Consider the following 10,651-nt stretch of genomic DNA (forward strand, 5'->3'; position numbering starts at 1 on the left):
CTACAAATCCCAGGATTATATAGCACTGAGCTATGACAATTAAAGAATGGGGGACATACTTCAAAGAGAAGCTGCAGATGCTCATGAAACACCTTCCCCTTTTGCTTTGGCTCAGCACTAAGATTACCCTAGTACACAAATCTAATGTGCATCCTAATTTTGCCAAGATACTTTAGTCAAAAAAGGTGAGCGTTAGATTGGAGTAAATACAGTCGATCAGCTTTTCTCAACCTGGGGGTCGAGACCCCTGGGGGTGGGTTGTGAGGGGGTGTCAGAGAGGTCACCAAAGACCATCACAAAACACTGTATTTTCTATTAGTCATGGGGGTTCTGTGTGGGAAGTCCAGCCGAAATCTATTGGTGAGGTTCAGAATGCTCTTTGATTGTAGGTGAACTATAAATCCCAGCAACTACAACTCTTAAGTGTCAAGGTCTATTTCCCCCAAACTCCACCAGTGTTCACATTTGGGCATATTGAGTATTCGTGCCAAATTTGGTCCAGATCCACCATTGTTTGAGTCCACAGTGCTCTCTGGATATAGATGAACTACAACTCCCAAACTCAAGGTCAATGCCCACCAAACCCTTCCAGTATTTTCTGTTGGTCATGGGAGTTCTGTGTGCCAAGTTTAGTTCAATTCCATTGTTGGTGGACACCCCCTCGTGACCCCCTAAGGTTGAGAAATGGGTGGGAAATACGTGGGCGCAGTGACCTTTCTGCCCAAATGGTAGGACCTGCCCTGCCTTAACCCCTTCTCTTCTGCAGGTGACCAGCTCCTTAGTGCCAGAGTATATTTTGACAACATAAAGTACGAAGATGCCTTGCAGATCCTCAAGTGCGCCGAACCATACAAGATCTCCTTCTGCTTGAAGCGGACAGTGCCAAGTGCAGATGTCTCCCGCAAGCCTGGCACCTCCACCTTTGAAGTCAGAGGCCCCAAAGCCAAGATAGCCAAGCTGGTAGGTACCAAAAATCCCCACCAGGCTTTGGGAGCTGGTCATAGTTCCATAGTTTCCAGGGAGTGGAGTTCACTTGGGTGAGAAGAGGTGGGGCTCTGAATTTGTTTGAGGTTTCCGTCATCCAATGCACTGGGTGGCATTGGATAAGAATTAGGAATCACAACATCATGCAATCCTAAGAATTGGATAGGAGACTCCGAAGGCCATTTGGTCCGATGTGCTCTGCAAAAGCAGGAAAATACTCCTGAGAATCTCAGGCCTTGGAGGAAAATCAAATTATCTTGGACTTTCCCTTGATGCTCACTTTCTCTTTTCCCTGGCATCATTATTGGTTTCTCAGATTAAGTGTGAGTTTCATTTCTGAATGTCTGAAACATGCTGAAGAAAAATGAATAAATATACCATATATACTCGAGTATAAGCCGACCTGAATATAAGCCGAGACACCTAATTTTAGCACAAAAAACTGGGAAAATGTATTGACTTGAGTATAAGTCAAGGGTGGGAAATGCAGCAGCTACTTTTAATTTTAATTTCAAAATAAAAATAGATACCAATAAAATTACATTGATTGAGGCATCCATAGGTTAAATATGGATTATTTAACCTATTTTTTGAATATTAACATAGAACTGTAATTTACGATAAGACTGTTCAACTCTGATTAAACCATTTTCCTAACTTTCTTCAATGTAAATGTACTTATTTATCATTCCAATAATAATAAAAAGATTAAAATAATAAATGTAATAATAGTAATGATAGAGTAAAATAATGGAAATGTAATAATAATAGTAAAAATGGAGTAAAATAATAAATGTAATAATAATAATAGAGTAAAATACTAAATGTAATAATAATAATAGGGTAAAATAATGTAAATGTAATAATAACAATAATAATAATAGAGTAAAATAATAAATATAATAATAAAAATAGAATAAAATAATAAATGTATTAATAAAAATAGAATCATATAGTAAATGTAATAATAATAAATAGAGTAACATAATAAATTAATAATAAAAGTAAAATAATGTAAATGTAATAATAATGATAATAGAATAAAATAATAAATGTGATAATAATAGAGTAAAATAGTAAATGTGATAATAAAAATAATAAATAGAGTAATATAATAAGTGTAATAATAATAGAGTAAAATAATAAATGTAGCAATAACTATAATAGAGAAAAATAATAAATGTAATAATAATAGAGTAAAATAATGTAAATGTAAAATAATAATAATGAATAGAGTAAAATAATGTAAAATAATAATAATAAATAGAGTAAAATAATAAATGTAATTAAAATAATAGTAATAACAGAGTAAAATAATAAATAACTTTGACTCGAGTCAAAGGCTGAAAAAGGAGAGCGGGGCTTTTCAGCCTAAAAAAAAAGGGATTAAAAACTTGGCTTATACTCGAGTATATATGGTTTAAAAAAAGAAAAAAGAAGAAGTCATGTTCTTTTTTTGCTGAACCAACCGAAGAAGGTGAAGTCTTTTATCACGGAGAGTTTTTCCTTCTTGGTGAACATTCCTGTGAAGTGCAAAGATTTCCATACTTCCCTATGAACCAAAGTTGGTCCAACAAAAAATCCGTTTTCACTCTGGGTGTGTATTCTCCAGAAGGTGAGACACAGCTTTCTGCAGTAAGGAGATCCCTGTTTCTTTTGTTTGTCTCCCTGTTAGGATGACTCACAGAGCACTTTGGTTCTTTCCACAGAACATCCAGAGCCTGTCATCTCTGAAGAAGAAGAAGAAAAAGAAGGTGGCGAAAGGTCTGGCAAAGGACCTGCAAGAGACAACAGACCTTCGCGGCAGCGGAGATCTGGCTGGAGGGAAATTGGAGATCGCACCGGTTGACGTGGAGTTCTCCCTGCCCAAGTTTTCCAAGCTGCGCAAGGCCAAGAGTGCAGGTGAGGTGGCAGCCGCTGAACCAAGCCCAGATGTTTCCCCGTGGTTGTCATCTCTGGAGACTAAACGCCGAAAACTGAAATTCCCCAGGCTGAAGGTTAAGGAAGCAGCGGCTGCTGCTGCAGCGGGTAGAACAAGAGTCGAAGTGCCCGAGAGTCACCTGGAAGTGGGCCTGCCCAAGGTTGCCATCGGGGTGAAAGCTGCCACCAAAAAAGAAGGTGAAGCGAAGGTGTCCAGATTCACAGTCCCATTCACCAAGACCAAGAAGGCCAAAGAAGAGGCAAGGAGCAAAGTGGAAACTGGGTTCCAAGCTCCTCAGGTAGAACTTGATCTCCCCTTACCTAAAGCTGGGCCTGGTGGAGAGTCACCCAAAACTGGTGCCAAAGCAGAAGGTTTCAAGATCCAAGCACCTCAGATCGGGTTGCCCAAAATGGAGGTGGTGCTGCCCAAAGTAACTACTGTAGGGATGGAAGCGCCAGAAGATGGTCTCCAAACAGGGCTGAAGCTCCCCGCAGCAGAAGTGGCAGCTCCTAAGGTAGATGTCGACCTCAGCTTCCCCAAACTGGAAGGCACATCTCCCCCAGAGGTTGTCGCCAAAGGAGAAGGCTTCCGAATCAAAGTCCCCAAGTTTGGCATCCCTGCGGAAGACGTCAAGCTGAAAGTGCCTTCGGCCAAAGTCCCAGCTGTGGAAGTCTCCCTGGAAAAAGACAAAGTGAGATCCAAAGATTTGGAGGAAAAGCTGACAGCAGGAGTGACAATGCCTTTTTTGGATGTGGAGGCTCCATCCGTGGAGCTAGAGCTCCCCCTTCCCAGAGGGAAAGCTGAAGTGGAAGCTCACAAGCTCAGAGTTGAAGCCCCAGATATCTCTGTCAAGGTCCCCTCCATCGGCCTTGGCAAGTTGGTCTCCAGAGCCCAGGAAGAAGGGGAAAGCAGATTGCCTCAAGTGGAAGTCAGTCTTGGAAAACCAGAGAGCCCCAAAATAAAAACCAAAGGCCCCAAGATCCAAATTCCTGGGTTTGGGATTTCCTTGGCAGAACGCAAGTCAGATAGCAAAGAGGCTGTTTCCAAAGGGGCAGCAGAGAGTAAGGTGGCATTTCCAGGGCTGAAGATGCCCTCCCTTGACATCTCAGTCCCCAAAGTCAGCGACGTGCAACTTCCAAAGGCCACGGGAGAGTTGGCTGCCTCCTTCGATCGGGCAAAGTCTCGGGAGGCTGCCGAAGAGCCTGGATTCAGGTTCCAGGTGCCCCAAGTGTCACTCCCCAAATTTGACCTGCCTGCCAAGGTGCCACCTTCCCCACCCCTCCTAACTCATGCCAAATTCCCAAAGCCGGAAGGTGATGTGAGCGTGAAAGTCAGTGTCCCAAAGGTGGATCTTGTTTTACCTGACGTTCAGCTCCCCAAATCACCATGTCAAAAATCAGAATTGCACATGTCAGTGGAGAAGCCCAAAGTAGAAATGGCTGTTCCCTCAGCCAGGCTGAGCTTTCCTTCTGGCGCTGTGCCGGCACTGGAAATTGGCCTGCCCAAAGTTGAGGTTGGCCTGGATTTGCCAAAGGTGGAAAGAGAGCTTGGGGTCTCTGAACTACCCAGAGACCACGAGATGAAGCTTCAGTTCCCCAGTTTTGGGGCTGTGAGCAAAGACCTGGGGGTGGAGCTCAGTGTCCCCACTTGCCGACCTGATCAGCTGGAGCTGGAACCAAGCGTGAGGACCTTTGAAGGGCCAGATGTCAGTGGAATGGTCGCCAAAATTCCTAAAGTGGATCTTGCTTTGGGGAAGGAGTTGCCAACAGCTGAAGGAGAACGAAGGCTTGAAATTGGCTTGGACATGAAGGAAAAAATATTGCCAAAGATCAGCTTGGCTGCGGGGACCAAAACAAAGCTGCAGTCTGTTGAGATTCCGACTGTCACTATCCCAGATGTGACCATTGAGAGCAGCAAAGTCCTGGAGGCTGAAGCAAAACAGAAGTCGCCCAGATTTGCCCTCCCTAAATTCAGCATTTCTGGCCCCAAGGTCCAGAAGGTGAGCCCAGAGGCAAAGTTGAAAATGCCAAAATTTGGAATCTCGTTCCCCAAGTCCAAATGGGGAGCAGAAGTGGAAAGTCCCAAATTAGCTCTCAGTGTTGAAGGAAAGGCTCCCAAAGAGAAGTCTGGTGCCATCTCTGAGCCTCAGGTGGGTCTAGATTCCTCTGAAAGCAGGATGAAATTGCCTACCATGGAAGTTGAGGTGCCCAGCGTGGCCGTGGACATCAGCCTTCCCTCTGGGAAGACAGAAGAGCGGCTTGGTGAAGAAGCTGCAGGCCTCTCCCCTGAAGTCGGCATAGACCTCCCAGATGTCAAGCTGAAAATGCCCAAATTACTGTTGCCCAAATTTGGGGGCAAAGGCAAGGAGGGGGAGCTGGAGCTCAAGAGCCGGGAGGCAAAGCTTCCAGAGAAAGAGGCCAAAGCCAAAATGCCCAAGTTCAAGATGCCATCTTTTGGCATGATGCGCAGAGATGTGGAGATCTCAGGCCTAGAAGCAGAAGCAAAAATCAAGAAAGATTCCAAAAGTCTCAAGGAGAAAGGTCCATCTGTGAAGATGCCTTCTCTGAAAATGCCAACACTGCAGCTGTCCTCTCCTAAGCTGGAAACTGAGAAAGGGAAGCTGCAGATCCAGGCTCCAGAAGTGGGAGTGAAAGTCCCCCAGGTTGAGCTTCCCAAGATTAGCTCCAAAGATGGCAAAGCAGAGGGAGGGCTGCTTATGGGGTCTGACAGTCCCACCTTCAAGGTTAAGATGCCATCCCTGGAGATTGCTGTGACCAGCCCTAGGGTGGAAGGGGAGCTGGAGAAGCCTGTGGTGGACGTCTCAGAGGCTGACATCAGAGGATATGAGGGAGAACTCAAGATCCCCAGTGTGCCTTCCATCGGCATTTCGGCCCCCAAAGTTGAGCTGGACATTAGTCTGCCCACCGCTGGCCCAGACGAGTCCATCACTTATGGCACTACAAGTGCAGATGCCAAGATCAAGTTGCCAAAGGTGGAGCTGCCCAAATTTGGTCAGGCTGAGGATAGCGGGGTGCTGGAAGCAGGAGTACAGCTGCTGGGACACAAGTTCAGCCTTGGGCGGGAAGGAGAGAAAGAGGCAGAAGGATCAGGAGAAGGCTATATTCTGGGCTCCAAGGTACGGATGCCCAGAGTAGACATCTCCTTGCCCAAAGCCCGGCTTTCTGATGCAGAGCTACCACTGACTGAGGGAGAGGGGATGGTTGAAGGAGCTGAGGGTAAATTCAGGATGCCTTCTGTTGGGCTGCCAAAGTTCTCCACCCCTAAAATGAAGGCTCCTGAGGTAGAGCTTGACATGAGTTTGGAAGCAGCAGGAAAGATGCCTAGGGTCAAAGTGAGCGGTCCTGCCATTAAATTGCCCAAATTTGGGGGTTCCATTTCTGATGGAGAAGGGGAGCCTGAAGTGGATCTGCCCAGGGTCCCACAGCTGGAGCTGAAAGCTCCCAAACTCCGAGGCAGTGCCGAGATGCTGAGCCTGGAAAGTGGGACGAAAGAAGCCAAGATCAAGATGCCCTCGCTCCCTATTGGCTTTGGTCTAGGCAAGGCAGAAGCTGAAACTGGGCTGGGAGTTGATGATGGCAAGTTCAAGTTGAAATTCCCATCTTTGAGCATCTCCAAGGCAGGCCCCGAATCGGGCACAGATACCCAGCCCCTCTGCCCTCCTTCTGAAGGAACAGACTTCTCCTTCAAAATGCCCCAGATTGCTCTGCCACATGTGGGGTTCTCTGTGGACTCGGAAGGGAGGAAGGAAGTGAAGGGAGAATCAGGGAAACTAACAGGTATGACTGATCTGGAAGTGGATGTGGGAGGGTTTGAAGGCAGGCTGAAAATGCCCAAGATCAAAATGCCAGCATTTGGGACACCAGGTGCCAAGGGAGACACAGATGTGGCAAGAGCTTCTCCTCCAAGACATCGACGGGACTCAGGAGAGGGAGATCTGGATGAGAAGAAAGCCACCTTCAAGGTGCCTGGCTTGGAGATTTCAGCCCCAAGCCTCAAAACCCACGCTGAATATGATGTTGAGGAGACCCAGCTCAGGTATGGTGGCTCTCAGGAACTGGAAGGGGCCAGTAAAAGAGGTCGCGTTGGCAGCGATGGACGGAAGAGCCCAGTTGGAAAAGGAGGGGCAGCCAGTGCAGATGCAGGGAAGAAGTATAAAGTGAAGCTCCCCAAATTTGGAATTTCCTTGCCCAAAGCAGGATTGGAAACTGAGGAAAGCACCCATGGGCAGGAATCGGAGACCAAAGCCAAGAAACACATGTTTGCCTTGGGAAGGTCCAAGGCAAAGGGCTCCGAGGGTTCCCCCAGCCTCCTTGAGAGAGAGGAGGAAGGGGATGGCAAGGGCATGATGGCCAAACTCAAGCTCAAGCCCACTTTTGGATTGTCTCTCTCCAAGCCCAAACTGGGGGTGGAGGTCAATGGCGACCTGGAGGAGGCTTCCTCCAAGCTCAAGGTCCCCAAGCTGGGTTTCTCCACAACAGAAGAGAGCTCCCAGCTCAATGGGGAACAAGGTGAAGCCTCGCTGCAGGACGGGTCTCAAGAGAGCAAGGGGAAGATGGGCAAAATCCGGCTGCCTCAAGTGGAACTGTCATCCCCTTCCAAGGTGGCTGAAACTGACCACGAGTTGAACCTCAAGCTGGTGAGGACAGAAGAGGCCAAAGAAGATACGCATGGGGGAGGCACCTTTTCAGCCTTGAAGTTCAAGTCGCCCAAGATCACCTTCTCGGGCTTCAAGAAACGGAATGGGGAGATGGCGCCAGGAGCCGTGGTGTCTTCTGCTGCCAGAACAGAGATGGCTTCGTTGGAAACGGGCGAGGCAGGGTCCAAGGGGGAGAGGTCTCCCAAGTTCAGATTCCCTAAGGTGGCGCTGAGCCCCAGATCTCATGGGGTTCTGGAGATCACCCCTGAGCACCCAGAGGACGAAGGGGGATTGAAAATCAGGCTGCCCGATGTGGGTTTCTCTGAGGAGCCGGGCTTGGAGGCCAGGTTGGGACCAGCGAAGGTTGTGACCAAATCAGAGGGAGGAGGAGCGTCTTCAGTGTGAGGAGCAAGTGTTGGAGTTAGCCTGGCAGAGCCATGCCCACCTTTCTGTCCTCTGTATAATGTCTAGCACTAACACAAGTGAGACAGGCTTGGCACCATCCAGGAGTAGATGAAGGAAGACGAGAGAAAAACATCTGGGCATGCTTCTGTTGCATGTGTCTTTCCCAGAACGTTGCCTTTAACATCCCCTCTTTGGAGGCCACTGCAGCTCCATACTTAGAAATTGGTTTTCTCTTTCTTTCTATCTCTATGGAAAATCAATGTGAATAAATTCAAGTCCCGTCTTTTCCTGTCCTATTGTCAAGGGCTTGCTTCACACCAACCTCCAAACAAACTTGTTTCCTCCCTCAACTGTGCTTCTGTTGTCCTCCTTGTGAGTTTTGGGACCAGGTTTGAAAAACGTCCATTTCCCTACCTTTGCCTTTGGAAACAGGTCATTTGGGGAAGACTTGGTTATATGTTACAGAACTAACTTAAGAATGGGGGGGGGGGTTGTGAGCAGAGTGAATGAGGTGTTTAGAGATGAGGAAGTGTGGTCAATAACATGTCCTTCCTTAGAAAATTATAGAATGATGGAGTTAATGAGAATCCCAGGGGTCATCTAGTCTAACCCCTTGCCAGTACAGGATCTAAAATAGATAAGTTGTTGGGGTGGAGGTAAGACCCAGTCTTAGTTGGATGACAGAAGACAATTCAAGGGAGTTTTGAGCGAGGACAAGGCTCCTAACTGACTGGGAAATGCTGTATCCTGCTAAGTCCTATCCTCAGTTGATCCGGAAGACCTAGAACTCTTGGTTTTTCCTGTGAGGTTGTTGCTATGCCTTGTTTTTAGGGTGATTCAGAGGTTAAGCTGGCAGTGCCAAAGGTTGCTTGGGTGCAAAATCAGAGCAGTTCTTCTGCACCAAGAATATCTGTCATCTCCATCCTCCCTTCCATAGGTCATTCTCTCCCTTCCCAAACAAAGTCCCTTTGCTGCTCCAACCCTCTCAGCTCTCTTCCTCCTTCCTTAATGACACAATGAAACCCCATAGACTATGAGCGTCATGCACTTTGTGCCTGTATCGTCTCCCCATTTAGGGTTACCCTAGTGGAAACTGGAAATTTCAGTTGTTGCTTGTCATAGCAATGAGGTCACAAGGAACATCTGCCAAAATTCTCTCTTTGGCACAACCTTGAAAGAGACAAAAAAGCCCTTTTTAGCTTTTGTCTCTTTCAAGGTTATGCCAAAGCAACCCTGGCTTTTTTTCATGTCAGGAGTGACTTGAGCAACTGCAAGTCGCTTCTGGTGTGAGAGAATTGGCCGTCTGCAAGGACGTTGCCCAAGGGGTGCCTAGATGTTTGCTGTTTTACCATCCTTTTGGGAGGCTTCTTTCATGTTCCTGCATGGGAAGCTGGAATTGACAGAGTGAGCTCAACCCTCTCACCCTGGATTCGAACCGCGGACCTATCGCTCAGCAGTCTTGCCAACACACGGTGGCCACTGTGTCAGCCTGGCTAAAAAGAAGAGATTGACAGAACTCACATAACCATTATCGTCGATGGAGTTTTTACTTCCTGATTCAGGAATAAACCAACTTTTGGGTAGTTTTTAAAGAAGTCGCTCTGTTATTTTAATGCAACTTTTTAAAATACGCTTTATTCCTGAGGCTTTCCTATCACTTTGTACTGCATCCAAAGAAGTGGGTTTATATCCACAACAGCTCATGCTAAAACAAAAACCAGACAGTCTTAAAGGTGCTGCAACATTCCTTTTTTTGTTCCTGTTTCCTTTTTATGGAATTTTGGGAAACGCAGAGACATTTCTTTGGGATTATTTTTTTCCGCATCAGGAATGAGTTGAGAAACTGCAAGTTTCTTCTGGTGTGAGAATTGGCCGTCTGCAAGGACGTTCCCCAGAGGACGCCCGGATGTTTTGATGTTTTATCATCCTTGTGGGAGGCTTCTCTCATGTCCCCGCAATAGGGAGCTAGAGCTGACAGAGGGAGCTCATCTGCACTCTCCCCGGATTCGAATCTGTGACTTGTCGGTCTTCAGTCCTGCCGGCACAAGGGTTTAACCCATTGTGCCACTGGAGGTTCTATTTCTTTGGGATGGGAGAGAGGGATGAGGGTGGAGATAAGAGATTTTCAAGATCCTTTATGTGCTCCCACCAAAACTAAACAACACCTTTGCTGTGCCAGGCCTTCAAGGTGGTGTTTCTCATCAGCAGCCCCAGGTGTTCATAATTTAGGCTAAAATATTTTACTGGTTTGGAGAGTACGGGGGACCCATTGCATTTGCTTTTCAAGAGAGGCGTGTGAAATGCAGTGGTCACATTAAGGTGTTTACATTTAGGGCAGAAAGCAGTGTAAAGGGATTCGGGAGTGACGTAGGATCTCCATTCCTTCAAGTGAGTAAGGCAGGGAGCGAGGGACAGAAATATTGTCTTGTCACTCTGAGATGTACAGAATTTTTTTTTGTTCTAATTGTTAACTACTTCGGCCTGCTGTGATGGGCTTTCCTATAATTTGCCGCTAAAAGACAAATCCCAATAACTGCCTCTTTGCCAGATTGTCTGTTGAATTAATTATCTTTTAAGTAAAGAAAGATGTTACACTGTATCTCAGATACACTGTACTACTGCTGCTTTTGTTTTGTTTTGTTTTCTATTCTGGGTTTGAATAAAAAATTAATATGTGGACTGAC

General features: G+C 46.6%; 1 protein-coding gene across 1 annotated transcript in view; it reads left to right on the forward strand.

The window, feature by feature from the left end:
- The window catches only part of LOC132780133 (periaxin), a 42,070-nt gene extending 31,419 nt beyond the window's left edge, over positions 1 to 10,651 (forward strand). Inside the window, exons 6-7 of the mRNA XM_060783680.2 lie at positions 767 to 960; positions 2,694 to 10,651. Of these exons, the coding sequence (XP_060639663.2) occupies positions 767 to 960; positions 2,694 to 7,967 (5,468 nt within the window). The 3' untranslated portion in view covers positions 7,968 to 10,651. The remainder of the gene's footprint in view (positions 1 to 766; positions 961 to 2,693) is intronic.

Source organism: Anolis sagrei, chromosome X (assembly GCF_037176765.1).
Source record: "Anolis sagrei isolate rAnoSag1 chromosome X, rAnoSag1.mat, whole genome shotgun sequence".
NCBI lineage: Eukaryota > Metazoa > Chordata > Lepidosauria > Squamata > Dactyloidae > Anolis > Anolis sagrei.